We start from the raw sequence: 24,741 nt of genomic DNA, 5'->3' as shown, positions 1-24,741 counted from the left end.
ATATATTTTTATCGTCTTTTTTATTTATCTATCTGATAGATGGTGGTAACTTCTCTCATATGCCTGTGATGCGTATGTTAATTGTACACAGTAAAGGCCCTACAGTTTAACGTCGATTCCAAACAACAATTTTGTTTAGAGATTAGGAAAAGGTACAACACGGTAAGGACTTTTCGGCGGTTTGCTATTGCCTGCCGAGAGAAGCTACGAGTGTTCGAAAAACTTTTCGGTTCTATCTCTGGGATCGAACCCGAGATCTCTCTGGCATAGCATCTTGTGCGCTACCTGCTACACCACGCACTCAGAAGCAGTGTATGCGTGCGTGCGGATATAAATATTATATATGACCGAGATAAATCAGCTATAAATTAAATCTTATCCGCTGTTTACAATGTGCCTTCTAGTTTTTTACATATTTATTATTCTATCTTATATGTAATTTTAACAATAATATGACCATATAATCATTATGATCACTTTTTAAGTAAAGCACAAATGCATACCTTTATATGCGCTGATATGCCGCCATATTAATTTTCTAACATTTCCAGCCGGTATCCGTTAGATAGCGCTTGAGTAAATATTTATGTTGGCGGAAAAAAAATTAAGGAACTTTGGAAAGTTTGAAGTTCAAATAACTCTTTGAAGTGTTGTGACTTTGTTAGACCGATAACTTGCGAAATTGTGATCAAGCTTATCGCGAAGGCAATGGCATCTACAAACGAGTTTGGTCCAGATTCTGGTGGTAGAATAAAGGTAACCTAAAAAATTAACAAACTATTAGTAACACAAACTACTTATAATAAATTTGCTGCTACCAAATTCGTTTAATAGAAATTGACATACTTTACTTTATTAAGTGATTTACTTCTAATAGGGAGTTACAATAATCAAACCTATAGTTTACGGAAATGTGGCACGATACTTTGGCAAAAAAAGAGAAGAAGATGGACACACGCATCAGTGGACTGTGTACGTCAAGCCATATAATAACGAGGATATGTCCACCTATGTGAAGAAAGTGCATTTCAAACTGCATGAGAGTTATAACAATCCTAATCGTATTGTAACAAAGCCACCATATGAATTGACAGAAACTGGTTGGGGAGAATTTGAGATAGTCATTAAGATTTATTTTCATGATCCGAACGAACGTCCCGTAAGTGAAAAAACTTACTGTGAGACTAAAAATTTCCGAATCTAATTGTTATTTCATTAGCTATAAAAAAATCTGTGAATCAATTTCAGGTAACAGTATATCATATATTGAAATTGTTTCAATCAACGCCCGAGATACAACTAGGAAAGAAGAGTCTAGTATCCGAATTTTATGAGGAGATAGTTTTTCAAGATCCAACAGCCTTGATGCAACATCTACTGAATTCTAATAGGCCAATGACGCTTGGAGCTTGGCGACATAATACAGACTGTTTGTATTCAAATCATGGGTGTATATTTCATCTGGAATTAATTTAATGATAATTTAATAAATTTATAATTATTGCAGTTGAAGCATTGAAGGAATCTACGATGAAAGATATTATGGAGGCACGCAACAAGATTAGACTCGAAGTGATAGATTTGAAAGAGAAATTGACTCTGGCAAAAGAGACTATTGCAAAATTCAAGGAGGAGATTGCAAAGATTTCTAAAGCTGGTGGAAGTTTATCTGTCGCATAATAATATTATTTTAAAATTGAAATAACGATATTGAACAAGTAGATGATATTTGTTGACTTGTTCCAACAAATATAAGATATTTTCCCATGTATAAAATGTACATAATTTTGTAATTATAATTTTATAAATTTTATAAATTTTATTTTAATTAATTTGTAAGTAATTTGTAAGTAATAAAAAATTCCATTTCATTGTATATATATTCAACATTACTGGTAAGATAATAAAATTTCCTCTGCTTTTCAATATGGACAGTTTTCATTAGTCGTACTCGCAATGAAAACTTATTTATTTCTAATATAATGTTTTTTTTTTATTTCTAGCTTGTTAGTCACTTATGTGAGATACCTGTTTATGCAAAAGAAAACTATCTGAAAAATTTGCAAGTGAAACAATGTCAAGATTTTTCATTATATTTGACAGCACTGATTTTAATAGATCAACAATCCATTCCTCCATGTTTCGTTTAATTTCGTTTAATAAAATAAAGTCGATGTATAGTGTAACGCGCGCGTAATTTCTCAACTCATGAAGACAATATTGAGACAATAATTAAAAGTGAAGACGAATGTGTTTTTCGAATATCAAGAATTCTTGAAAGAAGAAATTTAGAATTATAATACTAAAAAAGATGAAACAGAGTTGTCATCAAAGATGAGTATATGAGAAGATCCGTTTAGATAGAAATAGATTTTTTGGATCGGAAACTGAAATCTTAACGGAAAAGATAAAAACGGAGCAGAGGTCAGCACATGGAATGAATCCATATAGATAGGAATGAGGATTGAAAAATTTTCAGAGATTCGAAAATTTTTTTTCTTGGATGGACAATCAAATAGTTATAACACAGATTGAGATTTATCGGGATGTTATTATATTAAGCAGTCAGTTAAAGAAAAATTATTCGAATAAACGCGGGTTTTGAAGTATTTCGAAAATGCCATATCTGTGTCATGAGTTGTGACGTAGTCCGATAATATGTTAATATAATTCGTGACCATTTATCGTGCGTGTTTAACAATGAGGAGGAGTACAGAGAATGTAATGTAAACGTACGTCAGGATTGCTTGTATGTGTATCGTATAAGGCGCACGCGACTTAGATTTTACATTCGACGCTGCATCCGATATAAACTACCGTTGCTGCCCGGTGAGAATAACTGAAAGAAAATCGGCTGTTTCTCGCTTTCCTTCCGAGAGACGAAAAGATGAGCACGGTCACTGAGAAAACGTAAGCATTGTGCGCGATCGTTTTCATTCATTACATTGGTTATGCGGTCGCGTATATCGATGCATTAGATGGCATGCTGGTGCGCATTTCCATTTCAGTCCCCTGCTTGTGATCCTCGATCATCGACTATTCTTGACCCAATTTTACCTTGTGTGCTGTCTAACTGGCCGCGTCGGCGTACCATCAGTGATTCACGAGTGTTATATAACAATCAACCGGCCAGTCACTCTGACACGGATATGTAAAGTGCGAGATGTTACTAATAATTAAAAGTCACTTTTCTTTTCTAATATATTACAATTAGAGCTGTCGACGTAGGTACGGTCCCTTAACAAAAATGTCAAGAAACGTTGATGGTTCAATTTCAAATTCTGATTTAATAAAATACTGTTAAATGATTAAATAAATTCTTTAAATCTTTCAAATTTATTTTTAATAGATCTATAATTTAAAAATCGACAAGTGCAATGATTTTCTTTTCTTTATCAATAAAATATTTCAAAAGACGATGAAATTAATACATGAAAAGTGATGTAAATAATATATAAGTCAGGGTCATTTTATGTATATAATCATGCTCAATAATTTTATGCTCAATAATTTTCAGAAACACGAGTAACTAAGTGAATCAAAAGGAATTCGTATATAGTAGTAAAATTGATAATCAACTAGCTTTTAATAGCAAATAAATGAATTAAGAGTAGCTAATCGATAGCAAAACTTACTTTGTGTGAAGATATTCTCATCACGAATTAATAATTTTTTATTATAGATATTAAGCATTTTTTTCCAATTTAAAGATTTTATATTTAATATACACATATTATTTTTTAATATAATTTTTTCAATTTATCCAAATTAAACAATATTTTCTTCAAGTATTATATGTACAAATTAAGTGATTCATTTTATTTTTAACAGACAAATATTTCAGAAGTATGCAATTTTATCAAAAACATTCTAAATAAAAGTATTGTACAGTACAGAGGGTGATGTTGGTATATATTGTATATTACATATATATATAACTTTTATTTGTAATATTTTTTTTCTTTTAAGATTGAGTATTTTAAAAATATTTGTCCGTCAAGATTAAATTAATAAATCATTTCGTATAATTTGTAATTATATGGAAAACAGATTTTTCATTAGTTTTTAATACTTTTGATATAAATTTTCTTTTATTGCACGTGACCATTTATCTACAAATACAGAAATGAAAATAATTAACGTACTATTTGCGATAATAAAATAAAATAATAAAATAAAATTAAAATTAAAAATATACCGATCACGCTTAACATACACTCACAAGAAATATATTTCTTTACTTAACTCTTTACTTAACATATTAATAAACAGCTAGAGAAACGAATAAACTAATCTATCTAATATTCGTAAATTAGGATGATGAGAAGAAACAAAAGAAAATTTATTTTGTTATTATAATATGTTGGAAATTTTTATGTTGGGTATTTTATATATTTATAATATGTTGGAAAAATCAAACTGTCTCATGTTTGATTTTCGGTTATCTCCAACCCCTCGACATCTGTTTGATCTGTTCTGTGTTCTTTCATTGTCTTTCAGGCTGGGTGTGGAATTCGGAATTGGTGCCTTGGCGGCGGTGGGAGCCGGTTTCTTCACGAATCCCGTGGACGTGGTGAAGGTGCGGCTGCAACTGCAGGGTGAGCTGGAGGCACGAGGCTCGTATCAGAAGATATATAAAAACACCGTGCATGCCGTGTATCTGATAGCTAAGCACGAAGGTATATTGGCTCTACAAGCAGGAATTGTGCCCGCGCTCGCCTTCCAGGTGGTGCTCAACGGTATTCGCTTGGGTGCATACAAATCTGCCCAGAGATACGAACTAATCGTTGACAAACAGGGCAATACCGATGTTCTACGGACCACCCTGGTGTCTGGCACGGCCGGCTGTGTCGGCGCCGTCCTCGGCAGTCCGTTCTATCTGGTAATTGTTACGTTCACTCGCCCTTTCTTCAACGTACAAAATCTTCTCTCGACCGGATCGAGTCATGATAAAATGAAATCAAATCGTTATTGATGGAAAAGTGTTTAGGAATCATTTTAGAATAATTTCGATGATACATAACGTACACTGACTTTTATTTTATAACTTGGCAAGTCTCTTCGTCTGTTGAAACTGTAACTTCAAACTGACTGTTCTTTTTGTTTCGAATTCGTGTAAAATTATATATGTATGTATATATCATATGTATGTATATATCATATTTGATTACACACACACACACACACACACACACACACTCCACCCCCTGTTACGAACTTTAATATTTTCAAAATTCAAAAAAGAATGTTTTATCTTCACAATTGTTTGTTATCATCAAGCTTGTTTTAAAATTAATACCAGAAATAGATTAACAAAAAAACATAAGATAAAATAAAAAACCAGGGTTGCTCGCAAGTGATCACATATACATCAAATGTTTTTGGATCAAAAGTTGATTTAATAAAGATACAAGAGATATAAATATCTGCCTAGAAATATGTAAGTAATAAGAGCGTCGGAATTTTATTCTTCGCACGCGGATAGCATAGCTAATCGGGGATACAATTATCCCGCAGGTCAAGACGCAATTACAGGCGCAATCTGCGAAATCTATCGCCGTGGGCTACCAGCACAATCACTCGGGATCATGGAATGCCTTCAAGTCGTTGTGGATGGAGGGCGGCATCGCGGCTTTATATCGTGGCTGGAACGCCAACATGCCGCGCCTATTCGTCGGCTCGGCGACGCAGTTGACTACTTTTGGATTAGCATCGGACTGGTTGCGTTCGCTAAATGTAAGTAATACTTGACCATCTCTCTATGCTTTCTAAATATTTTTCTCCTTTTCCACTTCCGAGTTTCCTCTGCTAGCAACTGCTGGCCAAAGATAACGGATCATGCATTTCGCGCGATTTTAAAAATAGATATAAAAAAATCCCATCAACAATTTCGATTTCTTAAATACGTCTAAAAGCACTGATTGGTGATATCTAGATCTCAGGATTATTATACTCATCGATACAACGCGACGCAACGCGATGCGACGCGACGGAGCATTCTTTATTTCTCTCAGATATTTCCAGATCGTCCAATATTGCTGACTTTCTTGGCCTCCGTGATCGGAGGTAGTTGCGTAGCCATTACCATACAGCCGTTCGATGTCTTAGCAACACGGTTATACAATCAGCGTGAGTATATCGAAAACCGTGACAAAGTCTGTTGTGTTAAACGCGTGATTTACCGAAGGCCACGATTGTATCGCTGAACTTATGACATTTGCACAAAATTGAAATTTCATGTATTTAAATGTACCTTGAATAGCGGACAAATGTAAAACATACTCATCCTTATCCAATAAAATATTACTTCGCGTTTGTTCGGCTCAAGATATATCTTACGATAAATTTGAGGATAAAATGTTTAATATTAATTAATTGGTATATGCGACTATAAATATAATGTACTATATGCGCTACTATAAATACGACTCTAATGCGCGTGAATATAACTATAAATTTGCATAAAGGATTCGTCATAAAGTTTCTTCAGCGAATAATATTGAACATTCGATTAGAGAAAACATTCAGAAATAGAAGACTCGATATAACGCCAGATCTTTAATAGCGCAAATTTCGTAAAAGTAGACAAATTTTATACGTTTATTGCTATCTTTACTGCTATCTGAAAATCGCCAACTATTAAAAGTGTTTTAAATGTCTATATACACAGAGATAGACGCGACCGGCAAAGGTTCTCTGTACAAAGGACTCGGAGACGCACTCATCAAGATATTCCGCACCGAGGGTCTGACGGGCCTGTACAAAGGAACGTTCCCAACATGGATGAGGATAGCGCCGCATACGGTTCTGTGCTTAGTGTTTTATGAAAAACTAGATCAACTATACAATAATTTTACAACACGAATCGATTGATGTTAGTTTTCAATGTGTATACAAATTATACATGTATTTCAGTGTATTTATATACCTCCTAGATGTATACAAAGCGAGACTTTTGTAAGATTTTTTTCAAGGATGTTGAGTATTAAATATTACATATCTCTATTCGAATAAATTGATGTTACGAATTGGCAGTGATCGCTCGAGTGAATAGAAATTTTAAAATTATGGACGTACGTTAAAATATTGTATAAATGTAAAAAAATCTTAGCCGCGTGTACATTATCGCTCTAATTATCTTTTTCTTACAACATCATTCTATACTATTTTGAATATTTACGAGATAAAATATATACAAATAATTAATAGTATATAAAATTCGCTCACATAATGCTCCTGAATTTTTTCGCTCGAATAAATTAATCTTGCACCAGGAAGAACCTTTTTTTACATCGATGTGCTATTACATGAATCAGATATCAGCACAACACGCGAAATGTCATTCGTGTATGAGCAATGTGTGGCGGTAATGATTTGTTGATTTCATTAAAAAACCGTATAAAAAGTATTTATCCGAATTGCAAGCAGTTAGTTTACGCAGCGAGTGTTGCATTCGGTTTTTGATTTGAAGCCTTGAGTCATAGTTGCCGCTATTTCGGTCGTGTTTCGACCTCGCGTTTCAGGTAAGTAGGTCCTGTAACAATATTATAGTTTCATATTATTTGCGAATTTATTATATCACGCAAGGCCTGTCATGGAATAACAGTAATAAAATTATATTACGTACTGATTGATTATCACCAAGATCTGTATGCAGCCAACGAAGATCAGAAAGACGTACGGGCCGATCGCAGCTTGTAACGAAGGAAACATCATCCCGACGAGGAAGTTGCCTCCCCAATTAAACATGCTGCCTAACGACATAGCGGAAGGCCTAGGACCTACATCGAACAATTCGGAACCGATGAAATACGGTATAGGACCGAGACCGATACCGTAAGATATAACGTACGCCAGTACCAAAACGATGGAAAGCCATGACATGAATGAGGCTTTGTGCTGTAAAAAGATGTATATTCAAAAATGTATAGATCGCTTTGTAAAGATTTGTACTTTACTAAGATTCACAGCATTATTTCAAAAATGAAGTAAAAGGAAGAATCTTATTTTCGATTGAAGTGGCGCTTATTAATGATCATATGTAAATTTGCAAATACATTTTTCAATTGTATAAACCGCGCTGATTCGGCGCTTGTCAGATTTGAAACGTAATTCATAAACTGAAGCTGAAAATAACATCACAAATTACATTAATATCAATTTAATAATGATGCTAATAAACGTCTTTGAAACATTGCAAACAACTTGCGAATATAAACATTATTAAGCATCAAGAGTCACTTTAACCATTTTCAGTTATAACTGTTTATTTTTAATAATCATATATATATATATATATATATATATATATGTGTGTATTTTTATGTATATATTATTGAAATTATAATATAATAAACATATCGTAAAAATATGCTATTTAAAATTATTACAATTATTTATACTTACAATTAGTGCGATAGAGAGTTTCAAAAAGAGAAGGCATCCTATGCATAAGTAACAACTCAAGAACAATACTTTTCTTCTGCTAAATAGTGACATTACCAGCACAGAAATCATCGCCATTCCCATATTTGCAACACCAGTGGCTATAGTCGCATATTGAGCACCAGCAATTCCCAAGCCAGCACTAAGAAATATGGTGTTTGAGTAATAAAAAACCGCATTAATGCCACTAAGTTGCTGACCAAATTGTAGGAGGCACACTAAAAATAGAGCTAATCTCACGGTCGGCTCTCTCAACACGCGCTTAATGCTCCATGTTTCACTCGCCGATCTTGTTGCTAATTCTTGTTGCAAGCTAGTGATCTCGTTTTGCAAGAGCATTATGTCCATTTTGCGCAAACGGCTAAGCTCTAAAAGCAATCCGAATTTAAGATATAAAAGTAATAATGGTAAGCGAGCTAAAACGAAAACTGATAGATTCTAATTTATATCATTTATATACCCGGATGATTATTTGCAAATAAAAGTTATCACACCTTTAAGAGCCTTTCCTTGTTCTCCTCTGATTATGTACAAATATTTTGGACTTTCTGGCAAAGTCAGTACAGTTAATAATAAGGCAGCAAGGCATAGCGGTGAGAAAGATGCTAACATTATATGCCAGGACTCAGGAGTACCCAGGACAGTTTCGAGCCCAGCAATTTGGCCCATCAGCACACCGCAGGTGATACCCAATTGACACAAGACCCCGACGGCCCCTCTCAATTTTAAAGGTGCTATTTCAGTCATGTACATCGGGACCAAAGAAGTAGCTAGACCGCCGGAAAGTCCTACGAATATATTTAGAACCATTACATTATATATTATGAAAATTTTTAAATTAAATTAAAAAGATGAAGACTTATACGTGCCTTCAAATTGAAAGTACAAAAAGCAGTCGGTTCTTTTAATGAAAATGATTTTTTTAAGTAAATATAACATCGTGCCAAACGTTCTGCGTTCTTTTGATGTAAGAAAAGGTTATATTTTTCCTAAAATATCTTGCATAATATACTTGGCATAATATAATATACTGTAATATAGTACAACAATATAGCATAATATACACAAAAATTTCTTGTTAATACTATAGTACGTAAGTTTAAAAAAGGAAGCTGATCAACTTTTCAAGTTGTAATTATAGTTTTATCGCTATATGTTCTTGCATTAATTAAACGCCTAATTGGGATCGGATTAAATCGAGCACGGATTAAATTAACGATTTTTTAACTCACCGACAATCACTCGGCCAAGCAGAAAAAGCTCGACTGAGTTCATGGTTCGTACGAACATGAACAGAACGGCTCCTACAATCCCGCAAACATTTCCAATGCTCAGCGCGCCTTTCCGTCCGAATCTGTCGCTCAGCCAACTAGCGATTAAAGACCCAGACACACCTCCGATAAGAAAGACCGATACTATGACGGACCAGAGTACCTGGAGCTCATGGCTGGACAATTGTACGTTATACCTTTCTCTGATACTGTCATTGCAGAACGATTGCATTAGCTGTAAGCCAAATATACAACAGTGTATAATTTCAGGTACATTATGCTCGATGAAATCGCGTATTGGTTTTCTACGAACATGGGCAGGATTGTTCATGACACCTAAGTTATATCCTGCTGGTAATGTTGATCCCAGGCAGCAAGTGGCACCACCCAGTACCAGCAATGGAGTCCATCCACCAGAGTCGGCATCATGTGCATTGTTACACTCCTATATAAAAGAAATTACGCAGATTAGAAATTATGTCACATCACACGTGAAAAAATTTTCTCTCCTTTTAAGTGAAAGGTGAACTTTATTACGCATAATAAACATTTATTTAACAGGAGCGATATAATTTGAAAAATTTCTTTGTTAATTCTTATGGATAGTACAACTTACAGATTAATATATTTATGAGCTACCATTATTTATATCTATTCAGCAGTATAGTCATATAATAAATGCAAATAATACTTTTAATGTAAATACAAGTGCTAATACGTAATCTATAAATGTTACTTGCAGTATCTATTGACACCAGTCTTAATATGGCGATGTATGAAGATGGATTCTGATAATTTCATATCATGTCATCAATTATACAATGGAATTCTTAGATATCGTCCGCTTTACAAAACAATCATTAATAAAGAATTGTTTAATTCATTGTAATATCAGGATTGTAATTTATACATCGGCTGGATTACACCAATGTAACGTTAATCCTAATAAAGCTAGTAAATATTTCTAGTTATTCTTTTTTTTTACTGATTCAAGAAAAAAGAGAGAAAAAAATATTAGTACTAGTACTGATTTTCAAAATTAACTGAGTAGCGGACACTGCGATATCTTTAAAATAATGTACGGACTTCACCAATCTCTTAAAAAATAAAATTTACGATATGTAAAATCAGAAGACCATACCGCTCACGTAATTAAGCATCGTAAACAATATGAAGTGTGTTCTGCACCCTCGTAGACCAATCAGTGATAACATGGAAAAGCCAGGACGGAATGATGGAATAAAATTCAACAAAACCACACACCATGGGCATTACCTGTAAACTGGTCAGATAGCCAACCATGCATTATTATGAATTTGTTATAGAGCAGAAAAATATACCCTTTGACCGTTTTATCTTAAGGGCATGTACGCTTACGCACGTATACACACACACATACACCCACGCTCGGCTTATTCTTCTATCAACTGATGCGAATCATGGGCTGCAATGTTCATATTGACGGTATACATATCAAAAATATAATGTATTTCGACTCTAATGATAATTCTATAAATATAGATACAAATATATCTCCAGCTCGAGATATTATAAAGAAACATGCATCAATATAAATAATGAGTGTTTACGTTAGCAAAGCGTTTATTAGCAATACTTAATAGATAAGCTGACGTTATTTGTCATCATTTTAACATCAAAGACATCTTTAATACTTTAATCTCAGCACTTTCCTTGGAAATTTTGCTTATCATATCAAATACTGTACTTTGTCATATAATTTTGCTAATACAGGGAGATAGACAGGGACAAAGAGCATAAGCTCAATCATTTAGAAAACGTACGAATAACGGTCTTCACATCGTGTTCTCAAATCAATTAAATCACAGATTAAAGTGGTAAGAAAAATCTTAATTTTTTCAGCCAGAAAAATACATATTATAAAGTACCATATAATTTATAAATAATATTATACATGCAATTGAAAGAAAAAGCTCATCACCAGATTATGATATTAAATTAAAAATTTATTAAATGAAAAATATCTATAGAAAAACCAGAGAGTCATATTATCTTTAATGATAGTACATTGCGGGTGATTAAAAACTGCAAATAAACTAAGATAATTGTCCTTATTATATTAGTATGCCTTTGAGCCAAATTGCTTATTATTAAATTAATTATTAAATATTGTAACTTTAATTTTATTTGTTTTTTTTATAATGTATTCTTAATCTAAAAAATGTTAATATTTAATTTTTGATAAAAATAAGAAACATGTTTTGTCCCTATTAGCCTCTAAGCGGCGATGGCCCCAATTTGTGTGCACTTGACTCATTTCAATATACAATTATTGTACTAAAACAGATAAGCTAAGTGTTCAAGTTAATATATTAATATATTAATAAATCATTATTTTTATTATATTTATTTCAATGTACATACACTTATATCAGACAATTCTCAGCTCCAATACAAGGCACACTAATAGGGTGTGATTCACTTAATGTTGCAAATACTTCATTGACCAATATCAGAAGAAAGAATTTTATAAAATGACCAATTAAAGAATGCTTCAAAGCATTTGCTGGATCGCACCCCTTGAGACAAACTTAAAACCTTGCGGTACATATTACTGGATTCATATAAATTCTTCATGTCTTTCGAAAAATGTTTAAAATATTTTAATAGTTGAAAAATAAAATATTATCTTTGGAGTATCGTATACATTAATAATTCAATTTAATAAAAAAACAAACATTTTTTCTTATTTATTGCGTAGTTTTCATTATATAAATTATTTATATAAATACAAAAGCACTTATAATAGGGATAGTTACCCTACTTCGGAAGAAATGAAAATGGCGTGACGTGATAATTGAGATATGCGTCGTTTCGAATGAATTAAGAAAATTAGGACTGAATGGAATAATCGTCAATGTACGTACAAATTAGATAACTGTACCGTTAATTTGTACCTAATTTCTTTTTTCTGATTCGGTAATACTGCTGCGTTATATTAATTTATCCATAATATTTTGAATAAAAAACTTAGGTAACAAGTAAAAAAAACAAAATGGCCCAATACAAATTGGCGTTGACAAGTATTTGGCGCCAAAATTTTTACAAAATACAAAAATCTCTTTTCACATAAAGGCGCTATGTTTAATAGACGCTTGCATATGCAATTATTATACACAATTATTATACATATATACATATATACTATTAATAATGGCTTGCGAAAACCAAATTTATACCATTCTCAAACGACACAGGTAGCGATACGACGGTCATTATTGATAATTATTTTGATAAATATATGCATGAAATAATATATATTAAATCTTTGCAGACGAGTTAGATTCAATTTTATGTAAATACTATACTTTTAAGTATATTCCAATCAGTACGAGATTATAAATAAATACAGGCAATTTTGGAATCTCTATAAATTTCTCTCATAAATAATAAAAATTCTTTGATTTTCGCTAATTAATTAAATCAGATACCAGATCCTCATTTATTTGCAAGAGATTTAAATCGCGCAGAATTAAATAAAGAATGCTAATTATAACGGAAAAATAAAAAGTCCGTTCAAATAAGAGCCAAGAGATAATAACTGACTGCGTTATTGTACAGAAAATTCAAAGGACATCATACAGACAGACAGCTGTGCTATAGAGAGCGATGATTGAAAAACTTACAGACTTCCGCGGTTCTCCGGCCAACGATTTCACTCTTGACACGTCGAGACACAGTGCGGACACGTCGGTCTCTGCAAGCATAAGGAAATGATTACTTATATTCCTTATTCGAGCGCTGTTCCATTATTCAGAAAATGCGGAGCATGCAAGATTGCACAGTTAAATTAACACGACGACGTGACGATGCGGTCATATTTAGCACCAGTTTGTGCTGCTTTCACGAAGATCGTGATGGAGAGAACTGGAGAGAACGTAATGCCTCTCATGCGACGCGCTTATGATGGCTGATGCTGATAGACAGCGCTACGGTATTACAATTTACATCCCCTGGATTCACTTACTTACAATTTTCCTCCCTCCTATTTGCTCTCCTCATTAAGGACACATTTAGTTCAAATGAGGAAGGCGTTTCCGACTGCGTTTTTGCAAACCGCAATCGAAAGATTGTCCCTCTGAAGAAGGGAGGTAAACTATCACTTACCTATCGTCATGCCGCGCGGAAGCGCGGAGTGCGTCTTACGCGTCACGAGGATCTCTCACATACGATGGACTGTAGAGTAGATCGCGGATGACGCGTCACACGGGTATCACAACCACTGACGATACTCTCGAGCCTCTCGAGTGACTCGAGTCTCGAGTGGCGATTAATGTTCCATCGGGTTCGTCAAGTCAGGTTAGGGTTCGTAGCGCCGCGTCATTCAAACTCTCATTCGTTAGGAATAATAACCCAATCAGAATACTGAATCTATTTTGAATCTTAAAATTTCATTGGGTAAAATTCGAACACAATTCTATTACTGCAGGGTTTAAAAGTAATTAAATTTAAAATTTTTCGTCTTCCTTAATAACTTTTATGTAAAATCATCTTTTATAATATTTATTTACAAATTCACAAAGTCCTTAGAAATTAAATTAACTAGAACTGTTAAAAAATCTTTTTTAAAAAAGAACAAATATCAAGTCAAGTGCATAACAAATAAGAGAGCGAATGTCACATTCTTTTTAATAAAAACGAATACGAAATAAATGCAATTAGTCAAGTATTCCATGACGCAAGACACATAAAATAGATTGAAATTTAAGTACCTATATAAAGTGGTCAATTGGATTATAGTGAAATTGGATTATAGTAGAAGAAAAAACTTGTCATCCGGAATAAGTCACCTGAGGAACGCAACGGAATTCAATTTCTCTTAAAAAGAAAATCAGTTGGTATACAATAAGGGCGATGTTTCAAATTTTTCTGCCAAATTTGCTGAAAATGCTACAATTTACATTACGTGCACTATAGATTTTCAATACTAGTAGTCAATTTTGGAACACAGCCAAAAGACGCAACATTGGGCTCGAATTTCAGAGACAAAAATAAATGAGAAATACATCTCAACAGTACAGTTTTTAGTTCTGTTTCACAAAGAGAAAGTTTTATTCCAATTATTCTTTTTCCGTACACGTACAATTATCTATATATATAAAATACGAATTTGACATGAACTAAGAAAATATAATAATATTAATCGTAACAAATAGTTAATATTACTTTATATTTTAATTCTTAGTCCATATAACTTATTTATTGCTCTTATAATAATATATAGGGGAAAGTGAGAGAATTATGCGCATCCTGGTTTGGTTTACTCTTTTTCCAATAGATGAAAACATCACATAGTGAAATTTTTACGCAGGGGGTCGTCCTCTTAAGATATAACTACAAAAGATATGACGTAAATACATTTTGCTAGCCAGAGAAATACAAAAAAGTGTCACATCTTTTCTTATTATTTTAGCTTTCAGAAAATAAGATAAGTCTGTATTTTTAATTTGTTTGTTTAAAATTGCATACATTATTAAAGTACGTTATTATGTGGATCTTTTGAGCTGTATTTATTAAGTTTGATTAGAAATTGAAGTAATCGTATTTCGTACCGAGTCAGATCGCGGCGCGCAATTCTGCGCAAGCGTTTTAAATGCGTACAATTACCACCTTCTATATACTATATGATTAGCACTAATTTTTTCATTTCTTCTTGGCATTACTATTTCATTTTGCCAAAGTGTATATGCATTATTATTATATTAGTTGTATTTTTTCTTAATATTGGGTTTTCTTAATATTGTCCGAAAAGTTTGTGCCGATTAACCTGTATAATTTAATAAATGTATAATAAAATTTAAATTTTCTGCGTTTAAATTTTCCTTCAACATCGGCACGAACTTTCCAGACAACCCAATACATATTTAAAATCTATTTAATATATATTTATATTGCAATATAATGTGATTGCAACATAATGAATATATTTTCTGATTTCTTTGTCAACATTCCACAATTCATTCATTCTTACGACTTTTGTATTGCGCACAATTACCCCACGCGCGAGAAATTTTTTCGCTTTTCCGTTTTTTCCTTTTGCTTAAATACAACCTTATTGAATGAAAGTCGATATGAGGATGCATAATAATAGAATATTTATAGTTCCTATTTTCATACTTAAACTTGGAAAGTTTACATACATCGCCTTAAACTTGGAAAATCTAGCAATAAATTTTCTTTAGGTGCACACAGTTCCCCTACTTTCCCCTAATAGTTAAGACAGCGCGAGTGTGCTATTTATCTTCAAATCTCTGATATGACTTTTCTCTAAGTGATGTGATATTACAGGTATATATTGTACATAAAAAGTAGAATATCATTATATTGTAATATGAATACATTTTACCATAATAAACAATAAATTATTATATAAGTATGTGATTCCTTATACTTGGAATTATGTTTGTCATAATATTTTAGAGTTAATTAAAAATAGAGATAATTTATTATATGCAAATTTCGTTTAAGATATGAGATAATTATGTAATACATGAATGCATGTGTAATTGTAATGATCATTATAATTCAATGTTGAAGCAGCTGTATATTATTATAAATTTATAGTTGTCCCCTCCCCCCACAAAAAAATTAGACTATAAAATATAATTAAATTAAATGGTACTTGCAGCCACTTTTTTTCTCTCAGTATATTTTGCTATAGTATTTTGAATCGCAAATTTTGAGATACCTCGTATATATATATATATATAATGTATACCTATTTGTATACTATAAAAATTTTAATAAATGTTCGTGCAAAAATTAAATATCCACTTATTACTGGTTTAAAAATTATTTATCAAAAATTGTAACAAAATATACAATGTAATATATTGTATATATGTAATATACAATGTAAACATACAATACAACATTTTATTGCACAAAGTCATTATTGTTGTTTTATGTTTTGCAATTTCAGAGCATATATGACAAAAAATTTTTTGGTTGATTAGCTAATATGGTTCCTTAATTTTTTGGCACATATTTTTAGCCAGGGTTGGGTAATAAACTATAGTTAATAAATTAAAAGTAAAATAAAAAGTTAAAAAGTTGATAACTTTTAACTTAATTTAGTAAATTTGGAAGGAATTAATTTTTAACTTAATTTAATTACTTTTATAAACTTTAATTTATAAGTTTTCTTTTATCTTTCTAAACGTCAATATTATTTTCTATAAAATCTTAAATATTAGGAAATTAATTTTAAAAAAGCTCAAGTCAGTTGATAATACTAATAATAATACTAATAGATGCGACGCTCGTAATACGCAGAGATAAAAAGTGCGTTGGATTTGCATTTAGGAAATGTTAATGAGCGGAAGCATAAAGTCTTGTATAATATATAATGCATAATGCATAAGAAAATAAACCAATCAAAGTTCTTCATTTCCTTTGTTTCCACGAAATAAAAGACTCTGATTAGGCGATTTTCTTATGCATTATGCAAAGGTCTGTGCTCCGATATTATCAACTGTTGCGTCACTGTTGCTATTCTTGTTTTATATCTTTAATGAGCAATAAAGAAAGAATAAAGTAAATCTTTTATTTACGTATAATTTTCAAAAAAACGTGCATACAGATCAACACAAAAATGAGGAGTACAAGATTATCTATATTTTTAAAAATTACATTTTATATTTTTCTTTTATAATATAAATATAAAAATAGAAAAATATTAAAAAGTTTTAAAATAGAAAAATATTAAATCAGTTTTTTATTGTACAAGAAATAGCTTTGTTATTTCTTGTGCAAAATTTATAAATAAAATATTAAATTTATCCGATGATCTATATATTGCAATTGTCTTTATATGTTATTTAAAGTAATCTGATTTTAAGAAAAATTAAGATAATTTAATAAAAAACAATTTTTTTCAAAATTAATTTTTTATTTAATTTGTGTTAATTCGAGCTTGATGTAACTTTATCATCAGTTTTTGTTCATTCAACTTTTAATTATTAACTTTTCATTTAACTTTTAACTAATTTTATAAGTTATTAATTTTAACTTAATTTAAATAAAAAAAAGCATTAACTTACCCAATTTTGCTTTTAGCTTATGTATTATACAGCCAAAACATCCTTCACTGCTACATAAAATGTATAAACGCTAGTTAAATACCAATCCACTTTTATATATAATAACACCATCAGTTGTCACAAAGTTAGATTTAACTTAGCGTTTATAAAACGAACAGTATTTATAATAATTTGTATTTTGACAGTATTTATAATAATTATGAATATGTTATTAAACTCTATTACGATGACATAGAACGTAGTCGCTTCATAACGCAGTGAATCATTTTATCTTTTAACATTAGTAAACAACAAGGATAAAATGATTCAGTGTGTCAATTATGTCACTTGATGGAAAACGCTTTAGACTATCAATATTATTTTATTAATATAGACAATATTTTTAATTTTTTGTATTTCCATTTAACATATAATATGGAAAAAATTAATTCCGTTCATTTATTTCTTATAATATAGCATGCTGCATTTTTTATATTTTAAATAAGATAAATGTAATTAATTACACATCTGTCGGCGAGAAGAAAAGCGAAGGTGAAAAAATATAAAATATTTAGTTACAAGAACAAATATTATTAGCCCGCCGCGAACTTTGATTCTATCGTCCATTTGCACATATGATGTGCATTTGCACATTTGCTCGATGTGCATATTCTCGATACATTTTCAGATGTGAACATGAATATTTTTCATTTTGTTTTCTCTGTCTTATACTTTTTATACGAATCCTCGAGCGAGAGACAAAGCATGTGCAAAGTCGAGCGATATATAAAGGATGTCCGGAATCGAAAGTTTTGTATTTTTCTTATCTGCTGTTATCCTTTACGCTTTCAATGTAAAATTGATTACAGAAATTTTTATGAATTTTTTTTTCTTCCACTTAAGTGGAAAAATCGAAAAATAATTTATCATTAATAAAATCTAAATCTCCTAGAAAGAATATTCTTCGAATATTCTTTAATATTCTTTAATATCCTTCAAATTTGTCTTTTTGCCCTTCTTTTTGATAGGACTCTTTAAGATTTTTCGTCGCTTTTTTTTATTATATTCAATTCTAATCATATATCAACTGTTAATATAAACGTAAAAGATTAAAAAGAAATTTATTTATAAGCGAAAATGATAAAAAATGAAGTTTAATTTCTTTAACAAAAATTTTGTTTTCCTAAGCACCCTATATGTTACACTTTTGCTTTCTTACACGGCTATGCAAACGTGCATTGTTGGTGTGGTTCAACAAAACGTGACTGTGGAATTCCTAGACACTGATTCATATTTAACATTTAATCGCATGTAAATATATGATTTTATACGAAAACCATGTCAATAATGTTACAGTTATTTACAATTACGCTGCAGTTGCATTTTATACATCTTCTAAACTCTTTGAACATCTCAAATCCTTCCATACTTTCAGAAACTGAATAATGTGGTTATTCCGTTGCAATAATAAAAGATTATTAGGAGATAAGATTTGCAAATTGATCTATACCACGATTCACGTAAGTAAAGACTTGCGTCTTTGTATCTATATGTATGTATGTTCAAAGTTCATATTTTCTTTTTTTTTTTAAGTAAATTTACTTTTGAATAAATGTTTGACGAAATTGCTCCACGCTGTTATTTAATGCCGCTGTTATTTAACGTTGTTATATTTTGACTAAATTTTTGCTTAGCTGCGGTTTTATATCTCATCTCTTTCTACTTTACAGTTTAACTTTATCTCCCATCGCTGTCTCTCTTATAGTTTAGCTGTTTCTTTCATCTCTTTCTGTTTGCAATACTCGGCAGAGGAATACTTATAGTCTGAGGAATGGGTAACTTTCTTCTCCAAAAAGAAGAAGAAGAATAAGAAGAAGAAGAAAAAGAAGAAAAAGAAGAAGAAGAAGAAGAGAAGAAGAAGAAGAAGAAGAAGAAGAAGAAGAAAAAAGAATGTGGGCATAGAATTGGCCAAATAGGTAGAATATAATATATTTGCTTTTTTGATTATGTGTGATCTGCCATCGTACGAAGATACCGGAGAGCCGAATAGAGAGAGTGGTGCTGGCGCTCGAATTTCAAAAATTCATGGAGCAAAAATAGAACGTCCTTACGTGCACGTGGCACAAGACATGCAATAGTGCGTACACTCGCGATCACAAGTTCGCCGATTGTACAGTATATTGCATTAATTGTTACTAGCGCGGGTGACAATGTATTTCCACGTGATGCGCTGTGGTGTTCAGAGAATACAACATATATATGTGTGTGTGTGTGTGTGTGTGTGTGTGTGTGTGTGTGTGTGTGTGTGTGTGTGTGTGTATGATTCTTGAACGAGTTCCCATGTAAAAATAGCAACGGAAATCGCGTGACAACAAAACGCGAAGTACTTATCATCTGACCAACATCATTTCAAATCGAATCTATATCTTTTTTCTTTTTTTTTTATAAATAAAGTTATTCATCGCGAAATTGATTCCTGTAGCGCAGTTAATTATGCAAATTCTGACTGCTGTGTTATTTTGTAGACTCTGCATTGTCGCGAGCTGTTCATTCTAAGTAGAAACTAAGTAGAAACTTTGATTTCCCGATTTTAATAAAAAAAAAATCTCATAATTTTAATATAAAAAAATATAAGAATGATTAATGTTATAAATTTATATTAAATATATATTAAATATTAATATTAATTTATATTATAAATTTCGATTTGAAACACATACTTGATCAATTTGCAGCAGCCTCGGAATGTCCTCAAAAAATTTTTCGGAGGACTCCCGATTCTTCACACGATTTCATTTAATTCCTTACTAATTTTTTATTTTACACCTCAAGACATACCTTGATTCTCATCCATTGTGTCTTTCATATTGTTCGGCACGTAACAAAATTCGCGACAAAATTCAGAGATTTTCAAGAGCGTACACAAACTGAGTATCAACCGACGCCAACGTGGAATGCAGTTTGACTAATCGTCATTGCGCGGTTCTTTCCGCGTCTTTTGATTGTCACGGCCGCGTATACTGGCTAACGATATAGCGATCGGACAGCCAATACCGTTGTCCACCAATCCCGTTTGATTTAGACAACGCGCATAGAGAGGTAACGTGCACGCATAGATCTGAGTAGAAATATAGAAATATAGACGTGCGTGTATAGAAACATAATTGTCCATTATCTAAGCTTTATGTCTGAAATGTAATTGACCAATTGGCAATTAATTATAGTCGATTATTCTTCTCATATTCGACTGTGATTAGTCAATTTCTTACTTCAAACTTTAAGCTTAAGTAATGGTTTATTGTAAAAAACTTAATATCCAAAACGAAATGCAGAAGTAACGTTGTATTTTACTGTCAAATCACTTTTGAAAAACTCAAGACGTCGCAATACAAAAAGCATAAAATTAAAATAAAATTCCTATGTCTCATTACTCAACTCGCAGTGATAATTATGTGTTATATTTAATTGATGCAACGTTTATGTATGACAAAAAATGATTATTCCTCTATTACCTTGTAAATTAATTGCATATCAAGTTCTATTTTCACGATTTAATTACCTATACGTATTAGTAGAAGATTAATTTTATCTTGAAGATTCAAAAAGTGACTAAATTGATGCGATAAAACTTGAGATAACATTAAAAAAAAAATTATTTAACTTTTTTTCTATTCCTTTATCTTTACTGTGAAATATTCCGCACATTTCTGAATGCGATCTTAGAATTCAGATGTAAGAAACAGCTTAGTTTTCATTCGGAACTCATTAAGATAATTTACATAGCAATCGCGATCTGTCATAAATCTGTCAAGTCTTTATAGAAAATATTCACGTAATTTGTATGGAAATGCAGCATCATAATTGGAAATGATCGCGGATATCTTGCAATTTCCTCATTTACGATTAATATACTATTAAAATTTTTTAAATATTTTTTTAATATTACATATTAAAATTTTTTCGCGATAAGCGAACCATAATTCGATTCACCACGCAGATTCTCTAGCAAATTTTAAATGCAAATTTGTTCAATTTTTCTACTTTTTCGTTTGATTCAGCTTCATGATTTTCGGATATTGTATAACCAATTTAAATTAAGTTAAATTAAAAATAATGCAGTGTTTATGTTTTGCTTCACACTTTTTTTTTGTCATTTACCTCAGTTATATATGTATAACTCTTTGGACATTGTGAGTTCAATCTACGTGTGTATAAATCGTATTCATATTGATGCGTGATTTATTGATTCAGTGCAGATGTGTTTAAAACAGTAGTCACATACAATTTGTCTTTCTTTAGTCGATCTTCATTATTCCGCGAGGAGTCACTTTATCCATATTCTTGATAAATGCACGATTATGGCAGGATCATAATTACAATCTTAATTACAAAACACTTATGCTAACACGAGAATTTTAATCTTCGCAGGTGACGTAAAAATGTATACGGAAGGGGATGATTTTCGAGATGCATAATACGATCTTTCGCATTTTCTCCTTTCTCTTTTCTTCTCATTATCATTTACGTCATCTGGAAAAGTATCGCAATTTATCGTCCCGCTATTAAAGCACTCTCATATGCCTTATAACATATTAACGTAATACATAATATCTTATCGCGAGAGAAATTTTTACTGAAACATCGCGCGAGTTTATTGCAAAACTGATGAAAAATGTCCATGTTATTTCAGCTAACCACTGAATTAATTCGCATTTGCTTTATCCATGTATAATAGTAATGGAAAACAGAATGGCACACATATACAATGGATACAATAGAGTCTAACATCAGCGTATCACCTGTGTTACGATAACATATGAAAAAGGTCTTTATAAAAAAAATGCTCGATAAGGACCATGTATATACACTAGAGTCAGTATTGAAAATCTTTAATTTATGTTATTTATAGAATTTCAGCACTGGCAGTGTATATCAGAACATGGCAAAGATTACATTCGAGAGGACTCTGTTCATGGCCGGTATTCATGCGCTACATTTTTACAAAAAGTGTTTGTTATAAATGCGATTTTTTTGTTCGTATTGCGAGCAATTTGTACAACTTTTAATGCTATACTTAGTATTAATTCTTTATTCGTCAGAAGAATCTAAGAGATATATTCGCGATTAAAGGCGCACAACATATAAAAATAGCGCAAAATCTTCGCGTGTATGCCCGCGCTTTTCAAATTAATTGTAAGAAAAGACTCAACTAATACTCACAAGATTGTATAATATTAGGTGTACAACTTTGCTTCCGCCGTTTTCCTATAGATGGCTTTAGCGGTAAGTGGTGGTCGAAATAAATAGATCATAGACGTCATACAATAAACTTGGGCATCTGTCAACATAACCCCATAGAAACATTAGTCGATTTGTGTCTGCATCATAAAGTTATTCTCGATTGAAAATGTCAGTTTACGAGCCAAATTCTCGTCATTTGCGGGAGGTTTTAATTTTTTGCTTCAATATGAAGAAATCTGCGGCTGAGGCTCATCGAATGCTCTCAAATACTTGGTGAGGCCGCTATTAGTGAAAGAACGTGTCGTGAGTGGTTTCAACGCTTCAAGAACGGTGATTTTGACGTTGAAGACCGGCATAGCGGTGGAAGAGAGAAGATTTTCGAAGATGCAGAATTGGAGGCATTACTTGAGCAAAACTCGTGTCAAAATCAAGAAAAACGATCATTGGGAGTGACTCAACATGCCATTTCAAAACGCCTCAAAGCCATGGGAATGATTCAGAAGCAAGGAAATTGGGTGCCGTACGAATTGAAGCCGAGAGATGTTGAACGGCGTTTGTTTGCTTGTGAACAGCTGCTTGAAAGGCAAAGACGGAAGGGATTTCTGCATTGCATTGTGACTGGGGACGAAAAATGGGTTCATTACGATAATCCCAAGCGCAGAAAATCATGGGGAGTTCCCGGCCATGCTTCCACGTCGACGGCCAAACCGAATATTCACGGCTCCAAGGTCATGCTCTGTATTTGGTGGGACCAGCTCGGCGTAGTGTATTATGAACTATTAAAACCGACTGAAACAATCACAGGCGATAAGTATCGAACGCAATTGATGCGTTTGAGCCGAGCATTGAAAGACAAACGGCCGCAATACAACGAGAGACACGATAAAGTGATTTTGCAGCATGACAATGCTCGATCCCATGTTGCGAAAGTGGTCAAGACATACTTGGAAACGTTGAAATGGGAAGTCCTACCCCACCCGCCGTATTCTCCAGACGTTGCTCCCTCTGACTATCACTTGTTTCGATCAATGGCACATGACCTGGTTGACCAGCACTTCTGGTCTTATGAAGAAGTAAAAAATTGGATCGATTCGTGGATAGCCTCAAAAGATGATCAGTTTTTTCGACGCGGGATTCGTACACTACCCGAAAAATGGGAGAAAGTAGTGGCCAACGATGGACAATACTTTGAATCATAAATGTATAACCAGTTTTTTACAATAAAACCCGAATTTCGGAAAAAAAACGGCGGAAGCAAAGTTGTACACCTAATATTTGTATAAGGTATTCGGTAAGAGCAAGCGTTAATAAAAAAATTTAGTCGTTATAACAAATACGTAGAGATGAGAAATGAAATAACGTTGCCAAATAAAATCATGGACTCTTGAGTGACAAAAAAATCTTTCGAGACGTTATCGCCCTTTTACATTATCGCGATTTCACAACTCAAGTGCAGTCCGTTGTGTAACCGTTCCCTCTTCCGAGTCCATTATTTAGAGCAGTCAAGAGTGGATACTTTCCGCATCCACATAGGCCCCTGAAGTCGTCCAAGTCCAAGGACCAGATCATTCCCCCTCCGAGATTCAACTTCTTTATTAGCTCAGCCTGAGAATGAGACAGATGATTCATATATATATATATATATGTGTGTATGTATATATTGAGTTGTCCGGAAAGCCGATGTGAAGGAAAAGTGAAACGCAGAAAATTTAAATTGCAGTATA

General features: G+C 32.3%; 4 protein-coding genes and 1 long non-coding RNA gene across 6 annotated transcripts in view; 2 read left to right on the top strand and 3 right to left on the bottom strand.

Moving 5' to 3' along the window:
- Positions 1-550: 550 nt before the first annotated feature.
- On the top strand, positions 551-1,680 carry LOC108692765 (YEATS domain-containing protein 4). Its single transcript, XM_018201188.1, has 4 exons — positions 551-756; positions 878-1,159; positions 1,249-1,429; positions 1,508-1,680. The coding sequence occupies exons 1-4, from the start codon at positions 709-711 to the stop codon at positions 1,678-1,680; spliced, it is 684 nt and encodes a 227-aa protein (XP_018056677.1). The 5' UTR covers positions 551-708.
- Positions 1,681-2,601: 921 nt separating this feature from the next.
- LOC108692772 (solute carrier family 25 member 35-like) lies at positions 2,602-7,020 on the top strand. The gene is made up of 5 exons (XM_018201198.1): positions 2,602-2,910; positions 4,501-4,882; positions 5,518-5,736; positions 6,015-6,129; positions 6,671-7,020. Exons 1-5 carry the CDS (start codon positions 2,888-2,890, stop codon positions 6,871-6,873), a joined length of 942 nt encoding a protein of 313 aa, XP_018056687.1. The 5' UTR covers positions 2,602-2,887; the 3' UTR covers positions 6,874-7,020.
- A 72-nt stretch (positions 7,021-7,092) lies between these two features.
- Positions 7,093-20,829, bottom strand: LOC108692771 (solute carrier family 2, facilitated glucose transporter member 1-like). Of its 2 annotated transcripts, XM_018201197.1 has the most exons (9): positions 20,615-20,829; positions 13,382-13,452; positions 10,030-10,161; positions 9,914-9,951; positions 9,678-9,814; positions 8,940-9,233; positions 8,407-8,813; positions 7,628-7,899; positions 7,093-7,534 (listed from the first exon to the last, which is right to left on the bottom strand). In XM_018201197.1, exons 1-9 carry the CDS (start codon positions 20,640-20,642, stop codon positions 7,429-7,431), a joined length of 1,485 nt encoding a protein of 494 aa, XP_018056686.1. In that variant the 5' UTR covers positions 20,643-20,829; the 3' UTR covers positions 7,093-7,428. The 2 variants fall into 2 exon arrangements, with proteins under 2 accessions (XP_018056686.1, XP_018056685.1); XM_018201196.1 differs by lacking the exon at positions 20,615-20,829 and adding an exon at positions 13,863-13,960 and having other exon boundaries at positions 9,678-9,951.
- Positions 20,830-23,323: 2,494 nt separating this feature from the next.
- The window catches only part of LOC108692774, a 22,851-nt gene continuing 21,433 nt past the window's right edge, over positions 23,324-24,741 (bottom strand). Inside the window, exon 3 of the long non-coding RNA XR_001932007.1 lies at positions 23,324-23,336. This is a non-coding gene — a long non-coding RNA (uncharacterized LOC108692774). The remainder of the gene's footprint in view (positions 23,337-24,741) is intronic.
- LOC108692773 (probable chitinase 3) overlaps positions 24,240-24,741 on the bottom strand; it is a 16,430-nt gene continuing 15,928 nt past the window's right edge. The window contains exon 23 of the mRNA XM_018201199.1: positions 24,240-24,622. Coding sequence (XP_018056688.1) covers positions 24,464-24,622 — 159 coding nt within the window. The 3' untranslated portion in view covers positions 24,240-24,463. The remainder of the gene's footprint in view (positions 24,623-24,741) is intronic.

The sequence above is a fragment of the Atta colombica genome, unplaced genomic scaffold (genome assembly GCF_001594045.1).
Source record: "Atta colombica isolate Treedump-2 unplaced genomic scaffold, Acol1.0 scaffold82, whole genome shotgun sequence".
NCBI lineage: Eukaryota > Metazoa > Arthropoda > Insecta > Hymenoptera > Formicidae > Atta > Atta colombica.
This window is presented reverse-complemented; position numbering and strand designations above follow the sequence as displayed.